At 35.7% G+C, this 19,540-nt stretch overlaps 1 protein-coding gene across 2 annotated transcripts in view; it reads right to left on the bottom strand.

The window, feature by feature from the left end:
• Positions 1 to 19,540, bottom strand: part of Man1a1 (mannosidase alpha class 1A member 1) — a 168,275-nt gene that overhangs the window by 111,230 nt on the left and 37,505 nt on the right. For both annotated transcript variants that reach the window (XM_076858303.1, XM_076858304.1), the window contains exons 3-4: positions 10,302 to 10,398; positions 5,596 to 5,711 (exon numbers count right to left, since the gene is read on the bottom strand). In XM_076858303.1, coding sequence (XP_076714418.1) covers positions 5,596 to 5,711; positions 10,302 to 10,398 — 213 coding nt within the window. The remainder of the gene's footprint in view (positions 1 to 5,595; positions 5,712 to 10,301; positions 10,399 to 19,540) is intronic.

The raw sequence follows: 19,540 nt of genomic DNA, 5'->3' as shown, positions 1-19,540 counted from the left end.
GCTGTGACTTTAAAATTTCATAGATCTAATATTCTAGTGAGTCTAAGAAGCAAATCTGGCTTGTTAGTAAATCCATGTCCCAGATGATTGCTATGTCCTTCTCTTTAAAAATCTTGTTCAGGAATGTTACAACATCACTATCAGTAATTCTCAAGAGTCACCATCTTCCTCTGAAAACCAGAATTACTTTTGAATTACCATCATATAAATTCTTCCTCCCTCCTTTCTTTCAAAGTTAAATTATTTGAGCTCCTTTAACATTCTAGGTTATATTTTGTTTTAAACCAGAAGACTGAAATTTAGACTTAGGTTACTCCATACAGATTCTTAGATTAAAAACAATGAAGAAGACAAAGATTCTCCCACTATAAGAAACTGGTTAGCAGACTAGAAAAAACTGGCCTAGAGTCAGAAAGATCTGGAACTAAAGACTGATGTGAGAGCTATTGAGTGTGAGAACCTAGGTAACTCAATTCTTCTGAGTCTTCGTTTTATCATTTATCAAAAGGAACAATGCATTCCTTACAAGTTATTATAAGCCCATGAGTATTAAGCACTGTGCAAAATCCCTGGAAAAAATAAGGTCCTCAACAGACAACTGGTGCCATTACCTCTTCATATTAGTTCAGCTTAAAACCCCAAGGCCTACCTTCCACAGGGGTATTAAACAATCAAGATACCTATCTTCTGTGACCTTCACAAGAATGCTATTTCCCAATGGCTGAGAAGCCTTCTTTTGACATAGAGAATCCTGACTAACTTCCATTTGGGCTTGAGATACTTTATATGATACCTGGATTTAAAAAAATTTCTACAATAGAGGGATCTTAGGCCATTTTTAAAACTTCTAATTTCAATATCTATTAAAATAATCATACTAAACTTAAAAGAATACAGTCCTCCTATTAATATTCATGCAGTATCTTTAAAATGTTCTGAAAGTTTTCTATTCACTTATCCTAATGACAGAAGAGGGGATTGGGTAGGAGAGGGCATACATAGATGAAGTAACCTCTACAAATAAAGTTTTGTCTGATCTACCCTAACAATTAATGTGAATTTCATAGTCAATTTCATCTGGGCTACTTTTAAAATAAAAACAAACTTTCCCCCTAAATCTCTAAAATTGCATTCCAAGAGTGTACTCTATATATTTTGTGGCTCTTAGCACATAGCCTATGTTAGTGTCAATTTAAGAAGTAGATCTAGTCTTTTATTTAAATTGCAAGAACCTATTAGTTAATATCATACCTGATAAGCAAACACAGCTTGGAAATTTTTGGCTAAAGATGTATTCATAAAATAATTCTGGATTAGAGAAACTGCTTTTTTGTTTTGATTTTTTATCCAGCAATGGTACCTAACCAGATCCATTTATAAGCTTAATAAAATATGTAGTATTACTAAATTTATATCAAAAATCAACTGGTGAGTAATGTAAATTATGGAAAAAATTATGAGTGCCTAAGCCTTTTGGGTTCCTTACCCTGGTAATTTTCCTTTTAAGTTACTCCATTTTCTTTATATTTTCTCCTCTGATTTACTATGTACATATGTAAAATTATAATATACAATGATAAGTATTGTGAAAATGGAAAAAAAGATGGTCTTTAAATTATTTTTATCAATCTTATTATTAAAAAATTTAATAATTTATGTCCCTTTGCCCCAATCCTCAACAGTATGCTTGCTCCTGCTAGGAAAGGGTTCCTTCAAATCAATGTCATGAGTTCAAGTGTGCGAAGAATCCAACCCTATCTGGGCAGTAGGAACATGAATGCTTCAAAATCTGTTTCAGAATGAGTGCCTGGAAGTCCAGCCTTCTCCATTAGGAAAGGCAGCATTTTAAACAACTCAGAGAAACTCTAATCAGATTGAAACTTAGAAACAACTTGCTCATCAAAATTACTCACAAAATGATATATTTTAAGAACTAGTTATGACAACTTGAATTTTAGGGTGAACTCAAATATAGTAGGAGTGTGTGTGTGTGTGTGTGTGTGTGTGTGTGTTTAAGGGCAGTTCTCTGATCTCCCCAGGCTATTATCATACCTGAGAAATAAGCAAGATTTAATAACAGTTGCTCTGCTACATACCAATGCAATAATTATATTTAATAACAACTGCTGTACTAAAACCCAGTGTACTAACTATGTTTAATAACCACGCCACTACTAACAGGTCTGATAACTGAGTTTTACCTTACTAAGAAATATGCTGGAAACTTTAGACTTTTCGGTAACTGATTAAAGACAGGTAACTGCCTATAAGCGTTGCCTGTTTAGAATTAAAATACATCTTTAATTATATAATTAGTACTTCAAAATGTGTGTGTGGTATACTTTGAGGATTAAGAGTAAGCATAAAACATTTGTAACAGATTAAATTGCAATATTTTATATTGCAGCTTTAGTTTTATATTTAATTAACATTATAAATCTCCAGGTTGTTAACAAAATGTAAGTTTTCTGGGCCACAATGAGCGGCAAATCACCACTTGTCTATGTAATAGGTTGGTTTGGCCATGCAGGTCCAGAAGGGTCTCACATAACAGCCTGATCTATTGCTAATCACAGTCAGAGAACAGCTCCTTGTATAGCCAAAGTCTGGCAGGTACTTCTTAATATAAGATAGAAAATACTGAATAACTCCATTCAACAGGATAATTAACTTATTTATCTGCCCACTGGGATGCAATGTGCTCCTCCAAAACAGATCATTTTCAGGAGCATTATTAGGGCAAAAGTCCCTTCTTTTGGCATGGAACTCTGGATCAAAGTCAAGTAGTCAGGCATATGAGAAGTTCCAGAACTACTTCCTGAAGTCAACTTACATCCTTCCAGCAGGGACCCCTCCAGCTTGTTTGCCTTATTTCCTTGAAATGAAAAGAACAAACAGCCTGGATCGTTAAATTAAAAAATAAAGTCACCCTAGCCACCAGTACCTCTCTTTTCCAAAACATATGGCATTCATTAAAATCAAAGGCCACAATCCAGGTGTTTGCCAAAGTTCTGTTAGAGTTGTGTTGCTACTGTCTTGAGCAAGCTAATCATCTATCCTTTGTCTTTCTCAGACAAAGCCCTGCCTCTTACACCAAGATATCATTTTACCTCAATATAGAGAGATGCATTTCAAGGATAGTTATAATACAGCTTTTGCATTTACAGAGGGTTTAATATTAGAAACTGTTATCTGAAGAAAAATTCTACATGTTCTATAAAATTTTCTAATGAAGGGCAGTTTTCTGTACTTCTCATGTAAGGATCTAGGTAACAAGTGTTTTTCAGGGTTTTTATTTATTTGTTTATTTCAGTGCCAGTAAGGAAGAGGGAACTCACAATTAAATTTAGAAATGCTCATGTTGAAAACCCTTGATTGTTTGTCCATCTGTTGATGAGCTTCCTGTTAGAGAAACCACCACAAATCGATTCTGGAAGTAGGTTAGCTAAAAACAGGTAGGTTAACTTCTCTGAATTCCAGATCATTTCTAACCATATAAACATATGACACAATGCAGCTATCTCTGCACCCTGTCAGTATGCCTTCCAGCTCAATCTAGCATACTTGGTTGAGAAGTAGGATAGGGGGACTAACTTCTTATCCATTTCACAAGCCTTTACTGAATGCTTATTAAATGACACACTCTAATGAGCACTGTAATATTAAGATTACATTCCTAACCTCAGAGGACTCAAATTCTCTGGCTGCCTATATATTTCTCAATTCTTTGTATTTCCTCTCTAGTAAAAAAAACAGGGTCATTGAATTAGGCAGATCATATTGCAACTACAGCTCTTACTTGCTATATAATTTTGGGTAGATTAATTAATCATATTTTCATCTACAAAAGTAGGAAAAATACCACTTACCCTGTAGGGTTGTCACAAAGATTAAGATCAACCTATGAAAAAACAATCAGCTAGTATAATATCTGGAATTTATCAGGCACTCATTCAATTGTTGATACCTTAGACAACTCAGCCTTTGCTGGGGTACTCTATTTTTCCTGCTAGACTATAAGCTTCATAAGAGTAAGTAAGTGTTCCTTAGAGGGTACTACTTGGTAAATAATTAGTACATATGTGAACGAATAATGATTAAACAAAAATCTGTCTTAGACTCTTTGTTCAAGGAGTACTTTGAATTAAATCAGAAAACATCTACAGAGTCTCTTCTTAGGGTTTTCTGCGATACCTATTACCTTTATGGAGTCTTAAACTGAACATAAAGGTTCATTTGTAAAGCCTTTGCTTCTACTTCCAAAACTATATTATCCCAGTGATTTATTTTAAGCCAGTTATTAAAGCCATTTGAACTTTGTGCTACCAAGTATGCAAATGAATCAACTTGCTATGCCTTAATGAAAAGAAAATGAGTTTTAGTTAATGATAGTGTAAGCCAATGAAAAGCATTTACTTTATGCTTTTAAGTGGTGTAAATTGACTATTTTGCATATAAACAAATTTATCCCTGACTGCAAAATTTGTTTATATTTAGGAGCACTGTAGGATAAAACTCCCAACAGCAGTATTTCTGCTTCAGTTTCATTTTTATTCTTCCCTTACAACACTTCTGGATCCATTAATTGTGTATAATAACCTTGCACTGTCAATTACAATGTTATCAGGAAAAATTGTTAATTTAAATATAAGCAATAATTTTTTTAAGTGGGAATGATACTATGTTATCCATAAAAAAAACTACATTATTTTGGGACTACAATGTTATAATTTCCAGGCAGACCAACCCAAGAATCAGGAAAGGACCTGGATGTGATTCATAGATCTACTGTTTAAGTCTACTTTCCTGTTTTCCATCATTGGATTTTGAAGAAATCTAGTTATTTTTGAGGAGAGAGAGACATGGGGGGTGGGCAGTTGGGAGACAGAGAGAGAGAGAGAGAGAGAGAGAGAGGGGGGCGGGGGCAGAGAGAGAGACAGAGATAGATAGGTAGGTAGATAGACATCTCACATGTAACTGGAGATAAGCCTATAGAATTTTGAAGGTAGGTAGCTTAATTTATTTAAAATAACAAATAGTGCCACAAAACAGAGATGTGGCAGGAAAACCCTCTTTCTCTGCCCAATTTCAACATACAGAACATTTCTTCTGCCTGGTTATGGAGATTTACAACAGATATCACAGAATGCTTACCAGATGGACAAGAGGTTTACTAGGATTTCTGCAGAGTAATCTCAGATTAAAAACAGTACCAATATTGAAGTCATAAGTAAAAAATGGCAAAAGAAAGAAAGAAAGAAAATAAATAAATGAATGAATGCTAGGGCCAATGCTTCCTTTTCTTAGAATAAATTATTTGTCAACATCAATTATGAGATAAAACAATGACTAATACTTGGCACATGTAGGTTTCAACAAATATTAATTTTTCTTACCCTTCATTTACCAAAAAACAAAGACATGTGTATGTAAGAGAGAGTAAGAACATAGTATGCTAGTAATATCTTTGCTATGCAAAGTTGCATTATTTGTTTCTGCTAGGATACATTAAGATAGGACATTCTGTCCCAATACAAAATGTATCCACATTAACTAAGCTTCAAGGACTCAATTAGCAACTTTTATTTAACTTACCACATTAAAGTCTAAATTTTTTTCAATCCATGATTTTGCTTCTTGAAATTCATTTTTCATTCCCATTATAAAAAGTGTATCCAGTGCATCTACTATAGTTGCTCCTTTGATGTTACCTGGAAATACCAGAAAAAATATTCACTAAAATACTTTTCACACACACACACACACACACACACACACACACTCACACTACTTAGGAAAGAGGGTGATTTTGAATCTATTAATAAGCAGCAATACTGAATACAATCTAAAATTCTCCCAGCAAAAGAAAATATAAAAAGTATTAAAACCAAACCAAAAACTACAGGAAGATAGATAAATCTTTAATGTTTCTTTTGATTTGTACAAAATAAATATCTTAGAAATTTAATTTGTGATTGCTTTCTCTAGGAAAAGAATAAGTATAAAACAAAGGGCAACACACAAATTAACTTTAATGTAATTACACCAAAGTGCACCAACATAAACTGTCAATTGTTTAATGATAGCTTAAAGAAATCATTACATTAATCCCCTTATCTGTAGTGGATATGTTCCAATAACCCAGTGGATGCTTGAAATATCAGATAGTATCAAACTCTAAATATACTGTTATTTGCTAACCATACACAAATTAAATGGCTATTCTAGCTCTGCTAAATGCTTATATATTGTGGCCATGCCTTTTATAGTTTGAGATACAACAGCAAAACACTGGCAGGAATTTCTGTTTCCTCTCTTACAATTTCATGGATAGACAATTCATTCTTAGGTCTTAGCAACCTGAGCACGATTTTCTCCCTTCCTTTCCTTAGAAAGTTTAGAAATGTCATATCTTCCCTTATAAAAGAAGCACTTTACAGCTTCTCTTTGGCATATCTGAATTTCCAGCATCACTGCTCTTGCACTTTGAGGCTCTAAATAAATGAAATGAGTTATTTGAACACGGTTATGGTAATACCAAGGAGAGATGAACCAAGATGGTTACTGATTAACAGGTGTGTAACACATTTGGTATGAACACTGGATGACTACATATAGGCAGTGCAGAGCAATAGGGCTCAATACTCCATGACACTATTAAGAATAGCACACAATTTAAAACTTAAGAATTATTTACATTTGAAACTTGCCAATTAACACTTTTAGACTTCAGCTGCTGCAGGTAAGTAAAACTCAAAACACAAAATGAAATCCCTCCCCCTCTAGGAAACCCTAACTGATCCCAGACCCCTTTTCCCACCTAGCCAGTCCATAATGTTTTATTTTCTCCAAACTCCCACAGTAGGAGACCTTATGTTTCTCTGGTGCTCATCATTTTCTGTTCTGTATGCATCTCTTTTCATCCTAAATTTCCTTAGAACTGAGAGACCATGTCTTGTTCATTTCTACATTCTTCATGGTACTCTGCATGATTGTGATGATGATGACCAATGAATGGCTGTTGAAAGACTAGGTACTCTACTCAGATAGTGTTGTGGCCAATCCTAATTCAAATGGGTCTACATTAAAAGTTATTTCATTTGGCATACTCTCTTCAAACACCATGTTGAGAAATTACCATTAGAAAACCACAAGCAATAGAATATGAAATTATTTAATTTTCAAAAATATATAAAGTAAGCATAAGTCTTACCTAATGATAAGGAGAAAAAAGACCTGAAGACACTTTCATTTCATGACAGATTTTATTGTAATTCAATGTTCTCTAAAAGACAACTTTTTAAAAAAATTTTTTTGAAATAGAACTATGGATTCAGGGAAACAATAAAGGGAATATTTTAAAGCAGAATTTTAGACAGCAGCTTCATATTTTAACTGATATCTAATTTTCAGTGATTAAGAACTTTAAGTAAGCATTTTTATTCTTATATTTTAGTTTTATCCTGGGTACAGCTGGTCAAGTGTTTGCACTTGCGTATCTCTGTTTGAGGTACAATTCCACTTGAAATTTTTTTTTTATCTCTGAAATCTTAAAATAGTTTGAGTTTCTTGTTTAAAGTGGAACTGGGAATGATGGATACTTGAGATAATTTCTTATGTTCACTAATGTTTAAGTTGAAGAAGTAACGAGTTTTCTCCCCTCTCAGAAACAAATGTGAGGATCAACCTAACTGGAAAGAAACAACCATGAGAAAGAAACAGCCTGGAACACTAATAATTGGGAAAACTTAGATTCATAAAGACTAATGCCTTCTTTGAAAACACAAGACTGCTTTTAAAGCCTAAACTCAGAACAAACTATCTCAAACTAAAAGCCATTCTTATGAAGCCTGGTGGTAAGGGACTAGAAATTTCCTGTCTTCTACCTCATTTGCTGAAGAATATAAAGCACAGCATATTATTTACAGATAAGAACTGAATAGTAAATGAGCTCAAGGAGTCATTTAAAAGGTCCTTTATCTGTAAAAATAAAAACCTTATTCTTTGTAACAAGTCCTGCTACATTGGTATTACTATACCAAGAAAATTTTTATGTAGCCTATTTAATTCAAAGATGGAGCGAGAAATATCACTTGACTATTAATATTAATATTTCATTTTCTTATGCTAATATCTGAAGACTTTTTTTAATGAACGAGTTCTTACCTAGATTATGGAAAGTGTTTTTACCCAAAAAATGCAATAAAAATTATTTTAAAAATGAAGGCAGAAGAAACTTAGTATGTTGGGGCTTTTGTTGTTGTTTTTATTGTTGTTGTTTTTGAGTTGTTTTGTTTTTGTTTTGGTCCTGGGAATTGAATCCAGGGGCCCTTAGCAACTTGAGCATGACCCCCAACCCTTTTTTTAAATATATTTTTTAGAGAGAGAGTCTTGCTAAGTTGCTTATGGCCTCATTCAGTTGCCTCAACATTCCCAAATTAAAGAGGAGTGTCATCGTGCCCAGATACTTAGTATGTTTTTAAAGTTCTGGCATAAATTTTAAAGTCATCAATATAACAAAGAAGCAAATAATCTATTTGATAAACCTGGAAAATTACATGCAATTTATTTCTTAAAAGATACAAACTAAGTTCATGAAGATAGAAGTAAAAATCTAATCAGATTTTTTAAAAAGTCATAGTAAACATTAAAAAAAAATAAAGATGTCTGATTCAGTATGAAGTTTCAGGGTTGCTCTCTTCAATTTGTACCTCTCATCACCCATGTTAATGGTGTTTTAAAACACTATTTTAGAAATCTCTGAAACAACTTCAAATATGCTGTTGCTAGGTTGAAGCTCACTTCATTTCTAAATTGTGTCACTATGAGAGACCAAGCAGTCTCTCCTTTCGTCTACTCTTTCCAGTTCTCCCTATCTTTTCTTTTAGTACCTGGGATTGAACTCAGGGGCACTTAATCACTGAGCCACATCCCCAGCCATTTTTTGTATTTTATTTAGAGACAAGGTCTCACTGAGTTGTGAAATGCCTAAGTTGTTGAGGCTGGCTTTGAACTTGTGATCCTCCTGCCTTAGCCTCCCAAACCACTGGGATTACAGGCATACACACACCATGCCTGGCCTCTCTACCTATTTTGCAATCGCCTGCAATACCCTTCTCCCTCCTGGAAATCCTACTGGTTGCTCAGAACTTTGTATGAACATCTACTGAACTATCTAAGGCTTTGAGAATTCACTATTTATATACATGTGTTTTGCACTAGACCATGAACTCTTTAAAGACATATTATTTTCATTAACATCAGTGCCAGAAGTAGAGCCAAATGTGAAATGTCCTAAGTAAATGGAAAAGCGTAGTATAATGATTAGGAACATGAATTCTGATGCCAGCAACACTGGAATTCAAGTCCAGTTCAACCAGTTAGTAGGCGGCTATCTCTGGGAAAGGTATTCCCTGAGCCTTATTTTTCTCATCAATAAAATGTGTATAATAATGAGGTTAAATGAGATGTGGCATGAATGGCATTTGGTACAGAATAAGTGCTCAATAAATGTTAGTTGAAACTGTTAGTTGATATACGAATTGGTACTAATTAACACATTATGTTGAAGTATGGAAAGCTATATTTTCTACTGGTGAATTCAGCACCCTCAGAATAAGACTCCATTCCCTTTCATCTTAATATTTCTAGACAAAACCTGGGACCCTGGAAGGATATCAAGTGCAGTAGGCAAGACACTGAGTGGGAGCCATCAAACCCTTCTGTTTCTTAGCTTCCTTACTTCTACCATAAAAACATCATTAATACCCACAGGACCAATCATGGAGTGTGCTGTGAGGACCAAATGCAATACAGATAAAAGCCCAAATACATGGCCCAGTTTTTTCTCATGATCTTTTGCATGGTACAAACAGCAAGAACCTACAGCCTAGGTTGAGATACAGTAAAGATCACCATGGTTGGTTGCCTTGGCCAGTTTACCCATAAATGCACATTTTTACCTGGAAGGAAGCAGTTTATACAGCAGACCAAATGCTCTCCTGTGGGACACACCTTTTGATCCACAAATCCTAATGCTGCACCTCACATCTATTAGCTAAGACTCTCTGGAAGTGTGCTCCAGGTGTGTCAGTATTTTTAAGTTATGCAAGTCACTCTAATGTGCAGCCACTGCCCTATCTAAATGACACACTATGTACAATCCTTGAAGAAAAACTCCATTGGGTGGTTTCCCAGCAGCATGGAAGGCCTGGAGGATCACCACATCGCACAAACTTCTCTAAGACCATAAACTCATGCAACTGGAGACAACATAGGTCACCAAAGCACATTCTACTCACCAAACAAACTGCTTGAATGGCCTTCTTTTGATATAGGTTTCAGTTCATTTAATCCCCATGCATAACGCTTATAATTATTCCAAGCATGTTTCATCATCTGAGAAAAGAAATAAAAATGAGATTATAATTTGAACAAAAATTTTGTTACAAATTCGATGACATACTCTCCCTCACCCCCTAGAGAAACAAACAAAGGTTTATTTAGGAAAGCAGAGACATATTCATGGGAGAATGTAGGTTATCTCAAGAGTGAGAAGCTTATGGGGTAAAGCAAGGAATATAGGTTCAAGGGAGAATGCAGGCCATCTCTAGAGGGAGAGACAACCCATATACTTTAGATTTAAAGGTTAAAACATTAAAATCACTTTTTAGTAAAAAAAAGAAATGATGATTAATTAAAAAGGTGATGATAGTAAGAATAAATAAGAACACATATGTATATCACACACAGATTGCCCCTTTAAGTTTACAAATGGAAACTCTTCTTTTATGAGTCCACTTAATCCTATTTAATGGTATTTTTTAAAAACACCATTTTCAAAACTCATTTCCCAGCAACAAATAGTTTGCTTATCCTAAAAGGATGAATCATTCCTATATTGATCTATTTCATTCTCATAAAAGATAAGATCCGTAAAGCCTCTATATTTAAAATTGTATTTTTGCACAAGGTTCTTTCCACTTTATTTACCTCATAATATATAGACAAATATTCAAAGTTATCACTTTAACACTCTAATTTCTTTACCAATACTATATGGAGAAGTATTCTGAAATATCTACAGGAAATAAAAAATTAAAATAGCCAGATTTAGAAAAACTTCCATTTATTTTAATCAATCTTTAGCTAGATATGTATGTGTCTATACATATGTAACTTAAGATTGATTCTATATATTCTCAATTGAAAATCCATGTACTAGCCATGTTTTTAACAGTCAAATCTCTCTCTCATGAACTAGTTGTGTAAACTTTTTTTCAATGACTCAAAGACTATATCTAGTTATTTTTGTATAGTTTTCTTAAAAAGGGTTAGGAACTCCTCAACTTCCTAGAACTTATTCATCTTTTTTTTTAGCAACAGTAATTAAAAAACATCATAGAAAGTTACAGATACTGTTCAAGGGCTGTGCATCACTAAAACTCTCAGTTAATACAATTTTATTTATAATAGTCCTCACATATCTCTGAATACAATAACAAGCATCTTTCTTTGATTGCTTTGTACATTCCTCTCTCACCACTATTACTACTACTAAAAGCTACCAACAATCTGTACCATCTGCTAGTACTCTGCTAAATGCTTACATTTGGAATGGTTCTCAATTTTTGCTACAACCCTACAAAATATGGTTTTATTACCATCATTTGGTAGGTGAAGAAACTGAGGCATGGAATTTAAAAAGAAAACGAAACTTTACTCAAAGTCCCGACCGTTCTGCACAGCCAAGAAGCCAGGGTTCATCCCCTTATTGGCCTTACTGCAATGCCTCAGGCATTACCCAACCACTCATATTGAGTCAGAAATGCGATGGCCTTTAATGAATCAAATTGTTGCTGTTCCAACAATCCATATAATGGGCTTTCAAAATTTTCTTCTTATAAAGTAATTTTATTGAAAAGTATGATAGATTTGAGGGTCAGCTAACTTGATTTATAATCTCTACAATGTCACAGATTAGTCACATACCAATGGATGAGTCATTGTTTTTGTGAGGCTCTCTTTCCTTATTTGAAAAATTGGGTTATAAGTTCTCACAGGTACAAGTAAGGATTCCATGAGTATGGCCTGTGTTTTTGCACCCAGCATGCTGCTTTGATAGATGGCTGGTAGTCATATGTTGATTGAACTTTAAATCTATATTAAAACCAATTATAGTCACATTACAAAAAAGTAGAAACCAATGAGCTTCTGAAAGACTAGGTATATGAAATCTACAAAATCACCTTCAGTTTTCACCTGAGTTTTATTTGGTTATACCATTAAATATACTATATTTGGTAAGCTATTCATTCCCATAAATTCCAAAATTCTCTAAAAATTCAAAACCTTTTGGAATATACTTGATATAAAAAAGGAAAAAAAATATGATTGGTTCAGCTTCAAATATGAATGAAAACCAGGGCGTATAGTATTAATGACTTAAAGATAGCATAAAGCTTTCCCATAGAGGACTGTTGCTTTGTCAAAAATTACCATTTATATGATGTTCTGCTAGTAAATTACCACTGTAGTATATATTAACTTTTCTCATCTTTATTTTTTTTTTTTTACTCCCAAGTGAAAAACTGACACTAATTGCTTAGCTTCCTACATTTCAAAAGTTGCTGTGACACACTTCTCAAAATGGGTTCTTTATCCCATGAGATTTTAAAATTAAAGTTAGAAAAGAAATGAGTGGTGTGGTCAAAATGCCCTGAATGGAACATCAGCAGTGATTTCTCTAATAATCTATAAAATGAAGAGAAACATTCATAGTTGACAGATTCCTGTGGTTGGTCAGCTCTGGAAGTGATTTGACCTGTTAAAGTTAACTGCAAGACATGGTGTGTGTGTGTGTGTGTGTGTGTGTGTACACAGAATAATTGTAAGATTGAAGTCACAAGTCATACATAAAATCAACTAGTTAACTCAGATTTATGGATTATATAAATATCTGAAAACACCAAAATGTTACTAGCTTTTAATTTTACACTATTAAGGAGCTGGGCGATGAAGGCATTTAATCTCTCCAGTGTTAACCATGAGCTGACAGGCAAGAAGGTCACTTCTAAAATTCCACCGTTATCAAATAAGTCCATAAATAAGCTTGATCCCTGCTCTTTACAAGCTCCTTATTTTGTTTTGTAGCCTTTTCTCAACTTAATTAGGGTTCTACAACCTGATATCTGAAGAAGGAGGATTAAAACAGGCCTATGCTAGAGGCTGACTGGGATTCCAGCAACACTGAAACCCTCAGAAAAAAACAAACTGAAAGCAAATCAAAGATATTTTTATGATTATATTTTCACTGGTGAAAAGTATAACTAAAACACTGTGTACCTATAAACAAACAAGAGAGAATGACCCAAAAATTTCATAACAATTTATTGTTTGGCCCAGAGAAGCTGGAAATAAGGCATAATATACATAAAACATAGTATTTAAAACACTTTGTACTTTCTTTTCAATTGATATCAAGGCTGAGTAATTAGGCAATATCATTCATTGAGTGTCCACTATTCCATGAATAATAAGATGCTAAAGGACTAGAAGGGAAATATACAAGACTCTGTCTCACATTTAATCCAATGGATAATGTATGAAAGCTTAAGAGTCTTCCTTCTTATGTAGTCAATAAAAGTTTATCAACACAGGAAAACAATAAGAAAACCAATTAAGTATTATGTGCAATTTCACTGTTGTACTTAACCATTTATTTTAAATAGTATATTCTGACCTAACCAAGGACATATAAAGAAAATATGTTTGAATTTCCTCTACTATGTGTAAATTTCATAATTTGTGTTTTGTTGCTAGGAACTATCCTTAGCAGATATTTCTATTTTTTGAAGTTTTAATCATATGATCTTAAATTTTTCATAACAGATACTTTAAAAATCTTTGTGAAAATCTCACCATTTTTACAAAACAGGTTATGCAAAGATTTTGGGCTTTCAGAACAGCCCCTTTAAGAAGCCTAGACATTCAAATCCCACTTACAGCCCCCTTCGAATGTGATCTTATACAAAATTTCCATAATTTGTCCAATGTGATTCTGTCCCCAGCCAAATGATCCTGTTGCTCAATTCAAAGACAGACAACAGATGGCTGGCCACCAGCCTCTAAGGTGAAGTGTCCTGGTGCAGAGTTCTCACTGATGGATGAAGCTGGACTGACCCAACCATCTCTTCCACCCAGGGGAGTGCAACTTGGAAACATTCTGAGAAAACATATAGCCATAAAGTGATGTAGAAGCACAGAAGTAGAGATGCCCAAGAGGAAAAGCCTCAAGTTGAAAGTCAAAAGGCAGGTGAAGCCAGGAGAAAAACAGAAGGTAAGAAAAGAGGAGGCAGAGAGAGTAGACGTGAAGTGCTCAGTCGTGTACATGGAGTACCACTGGAATTACATATAGTCTTCAGAGGATCTATAGAACTATAAACAGTGCTGCTAATTCCTGAATGTTGATAAATTAATTATCTTCCTCTCCTCCATCAGGCATGGCTCGTTGTCTACTGAAACTGTTTATTTACTTCCTGAGTGTCCTGACAGAAAACTTTCTCATGAAAGCAATGTACAACGGGAGGTCACAGGCATAGGTATCAGACAAACTGGGTTGGTATTCCAGCTCTGTCAACATCAGTATGACACTCAGTAAGGCAATTAATCTCTCTGAGTCCAGTTTCTACACCCATCAAACGTGAATGAACAAAAACACAGCCTCGTTGGTTGTGGTGATGATAAAATAACTTGTGTAAAGAATTTAACACATGGTCTGACACACAAAAAGTGTTCAATACATTTTAGGCATTATTATATTCTTACTAAAAACTTAAGCATGGTTTTGATCTTTGCAATCTCAAAGAGTTTCATAATTTTTCTTAGTAACATATGTAAATAGGAGGAACAAATATACACAAATTTATTGTGCACAAACTCTTTACAAATGTATACATTTAAAAGTATACATGACTGTTTTGTATGCAAAAGGTGGAAGAATGGATAAACAGGAGAAAGGGTCCTTTTCAGGTGTAAGGTAATGTGAGTTGATCTTTAGTTTTAAAGGTTCATCGGCTGACTTTCATGAAATCTTAATTGTGCCAGGTAAGCTTGCACTGGGGATGTGTTTCAGGGATCTGGGAGCTGATCTAGGAAAAAGATATGATCACAGGAGGCAATAATGCACAAGAAGCCTTATGTGGTGGTGCTTAGACAGGGTTGTATGAGAGAGGGTCTCTCACAGCATGAGATTGCCCAGAGGCCCAGGGCAAGGGGTAACCATCCAGAGGAAGAGGAGGGCAAAAGGATTCCTTATGGAGATGGGGGTGGGTCAGAGGGCTTACAACTAGGTGATGTTGCTCAGCAGCGTGTTGAGGAGTCTTTGGGTCAGAGAACTCTCAAAAGCAACAGCAGCTTGAGGTCTAGAAACCACAACACTCTATTTTATCAACAGCCAACAGATGTTGGATAATATTTCACAGAATATATAAAGAAGGCAGGTTCAAAATGGCTAAAAATATGCTTGAGCTATTTTAAAAAATAATTGCATGTGTAAAACTTTGAGTTCTGCTAGGAGGTTTTGGGGTTAATGAGACTAGCCTACGGGGAGGAAATAAGCAACATGGAGACCAAAGACAGAGACAATCCTCTTCTCATTTATAGAAAGAGATTGCTATGTGGCACTAAAAGAAGGGAGTTCTGGGGCTGAGGCTGTAGCTCAGTGGCAGAGCACTTGCCTAGCATGCGTGAGGCACTGGGATCGATCTTCAGCACCACATAAAAATAAACAAATAAAGGCATTCTGTCCACCTACAACTAAAAAAAAAGGAATTCTGTAGTCCAGTGATGCTCACATCCCTGCTGTTCTGGGGAACACAAGGTCTGGGTCCAACTCAGGTGCAGTCCAGAGTGGGAGATGGATTTAACTCACTGGTTTTTAAAACTGACAGTGCTATGCCATTACTTTTTAAACTCTACTTAGGGCTGATGCTTTGAAAAACACTGACTTTAGAAGCATGACAATAGTTTCCACCAAACTTTGCCAGGAACTACTTGACTGTCATAAAAAAGCAACATCTAGAACTTTCAGACATAATGTTAGCACAAAATCTTTAAAGCCATGGTATTAGCCTCCTCTCTTTCAATCTTTGGTGGAACTGGGCAAGGAAGATGGCAACAAGATATAAAGTAACTTGACAGAGTTAATTCTCAGATGCTCCCAGCCCTCCCTTATCCACTAGCAAGAAATTTCCAGGTAGGTGAACAAGAGACAGCAATTTCCTTTGCTTAGTTAATGTTATTCCACCATCACCGTCTCCCTGGAGCAATGAAGGTTTTAGAGGGCCAGAAGGAGCTCTGGGTAGCAAGAGATCTGATGTTGAGACCCTACCAAAGGCACATGGCAGGGCAGGCTACAGTAGGTAAGCCCAAGCCCTGCAGCCCAAGGATCTGAGACCCCCAAACCCTTAGTTTTCTCATCCTTAAAACAGATCATCAATTGTAACAAATGCACCATGGTGGTGTGAAACATTGCCATTGGGAGAGATTGAGTCTATGTGGAGACAGGAGGGCTATGTGGGAACATTCTAGACTTTCTGCTTCATTTTGCTATAAACCTAAAACTATTTTTTTTTAAAAAATAAGGCTCTTTAAAAAAAAGAATATTATCTCCCTGACAGCTTGGCCAGGAAATCAAATGTGGTAATGCACCAGCCTAGTAGAAGATGATCAAGGAGTGTTTCTGACCTTTATCCACAGCACCCCCTCCTCAGAACCCTCCAAGGCTTCAGAAGTTGAGCAGAGATAAGAGAAAGAAAAACAGGCATTTAGTAAACTCAGAGTGGGCAGGGCAATTCAAGGAGAGATGAATTAACGGGATAGGAAAGAAAAGAGGCCAATGTCACCCAGAGGTGACAGAATGCAGAGCCTGGCATGACTCCGCATTCACAGAGACTGCAGGCCATGGAGTCTGTCACAATTATGTCTAAAAGCGTTTACAGCACTCTCACTGAACAGGTATCAAAAAGCTACCTAAGACTGTCTAGGGAGTGATCTTTACAAGGCCCCACATCCAGTTACCTTCTGGCTGTCATCCTTGGGGCATATGGAGAAAAATCCTTCTTGCCAGGAGAGTTGCCCATTTCACCCCACATCAAACTAAAATATGCATTCATACATTTAGCTCAATTTCTTTTTAAAATGCTGAAATATATTAGTCATCTCTCCCTTTCCCTAGGGCTACTAAGGTGCTCTATTTCTAAGATTCTCTTTCCTAGTATTACAATAACAATTCAACTTACTGAGTACCTATTGATGACAGGACAAGAATTAAAAATGAGGACAGAATGTAGTTGCCGGATTTGAAAAGTAGAATCATGAGACATACCTATACTTTAAAAACAAACAAACAAACAACAAGAAACAACAACAATAACAACAACAAAAACAGAATTTGTTTACCTGGAATTAGAAGGATAGGACACATTGAATCCCTGGATTCGTCTCCACTGCCAGCTTTCTGGCTTGAGCCCTGCTCTATACTGGACTCAAAAAAGGGACACAAACTGAAGGGCCAAACAAAAGTAGAATGGCCAGGTCTAGAGCAACTGGAAATGATGGGGAATGCAGAAAAACAAGAGTGAAGGCTCTGATTCAAATCATTTTTAAAAAATACTATCCTGGCTAAGGGGAAAAAAAATATGTGTGAGCCAGACAGCCCACAGCCCAGCAGTCTACACTGCAAGCCTCTGCTTATAGGCACAGATCTAGAGCTAATGGCTCTTTTCTTAAGACTGCTCAGTAATTCCAGTCCACTTCCAGCACAGGCTGCTCTGCAGTTCCAGCTTCCTGAACCACTGTGGCCCCACCATAGGTAATGTCTTTTTACCACAAATTTGCAAAGTCCTTGAGAGCCCTTGAGATCTGAGAGGTATAAAGCATTATGCATAAACTTCTTAGCAATTTTCTTCTCCCTGTTTGAGTAGTAGTTCAACCTTTTAGGAAGCATTTAGAATTTTAAATACTCTGTTCCACAAAGAAAACCTTAAGAGCTGTCATCACTGCAGGTTTTCGAGTTGGAGGGGATAAAGAGGAAGTGAATGAACTTTGTCAAATATCTACTATGTTGCACTGTGAGGGGAACTTGATACAATTTACCACACTTAATCCTTGCAACATCCCTCTGGGGTATCCTAATCCCCAATTTACTGATGAGAGAGCTAAGCCCCCTGCCAGATCACAGAGAAGCAAGAATGTGAACCTCACTCTTAATTCTTCCACTGAACCACTGAAAAGAGCTCTAATATTTTGGCTGCTTTCAAATCTTAAGACAGCAGTGGCCTCTGAGCATTCCAATTCTCTCACACACAGAGGGCAGCTCTCTCTGCGGTCAAAGGAACAGCTGGTCAGTCCTGGCATCGAAATTACACACACCTTATCACACTTGGGATCTGTGATACATAGAATGAAGCTTACAGCAAGGTCCTTCCTTGCCTGCCTAACATCCTTAATCCTCTAGGCCTTCCAATTCCCTCCATCTCAGCTCTCAGTTCTAGCCCTGTATCCACATCCTCTCCTCCAGGCCCTGTGTACCACTTGGGTTCATAGGAAGGCTCCACTCTAGTCTGACCTGGCCTGTCACTAGATTTGTGAGAAACTCTGAATCCTCTTCTTCGTGCCAGGCTATTGATTGCAACACCAGTTCCCTTCAGCTGAGATATTTTTTGTGGTTTATCATCAGGGCCAATGCAAGTCAGTTTTTCTTTCCCCATTCTCTGCAACTCTACTTCTTAATTTTTTGAGCTAACACTAGAAACACTGTCTTATTTCTTAAGAGAACGAGACACTACTTAGAAATAGGATAATCTTGCCTTATGTGTAATTGACTATATTCCTCAAGGTTACCTCTTCATCAGGAGTGGATATACATGTGTGCGAATATTCTTTAGATTTAGACGTCCTGAATTCTCCCATGGCCAATTTTGTTATGCCTTTAAAGACAGCAGGAGATGTATAAAGAAGTAGTAATTATTTAATGAAATTGCATAAATCTCAATGGGCCACTGGGTATTAATTCCCCAGTGAAAGGAAAGACGGGTTTTCAGCAGCAAGTTCATTAGAGACTCTAATTTCTGATAAAGCCAGTGAAAGAAAGAAAGAAAGAAAGAAAAAAAGAAAGAAAGAAAGAAAGAAAGAACGAACGAACGAACTTCTAGTAACCACTATTTGTATACTTGTAGAGGGCAGATCTTCCTGTTTCTAAGAAGTATCTCATTCTTGCAAGAAATGGGCAGTGTTTCTAATTTTAGCTCAAAAAATTATATCCTGAGCATTTGATGGTTTTCTTACTTTGTGACAGATTTCGACATTATTTTACAAAACTTTTTGTGCTGTTACCAAATGGAAGCGTATTTCGGGAAAATAACAAAAACAAACAAACAAACAAACAACAACAACAACAAAAAAAAAAAAAAAACACTGGGAAAAAGGCAAAATAAGAAATAGTTGAGTAACTTGTAAAATCATTTACCTAAAATACTGA

Source organism: Callospermophilus lateralis, chromosome 6 (genome assembly GCF_048772815.1).
Source record: "Callospermophilus lateralis isolate mCalLat2 chromosome 6, mCalLat2.hap1, whole genome shotgun sequence".
Taxonomy (NCBI): Eukaryota; Metazoa; Chordata; class Mammalia; order Rodentia; family Sciuridae; genus Callospermophilus; species Callospermophilus lateralis.
Note: the sequence above shows the minus strand (reverse complement) of the source record. Positions and strands in the feature narration are given on the sequence as shown.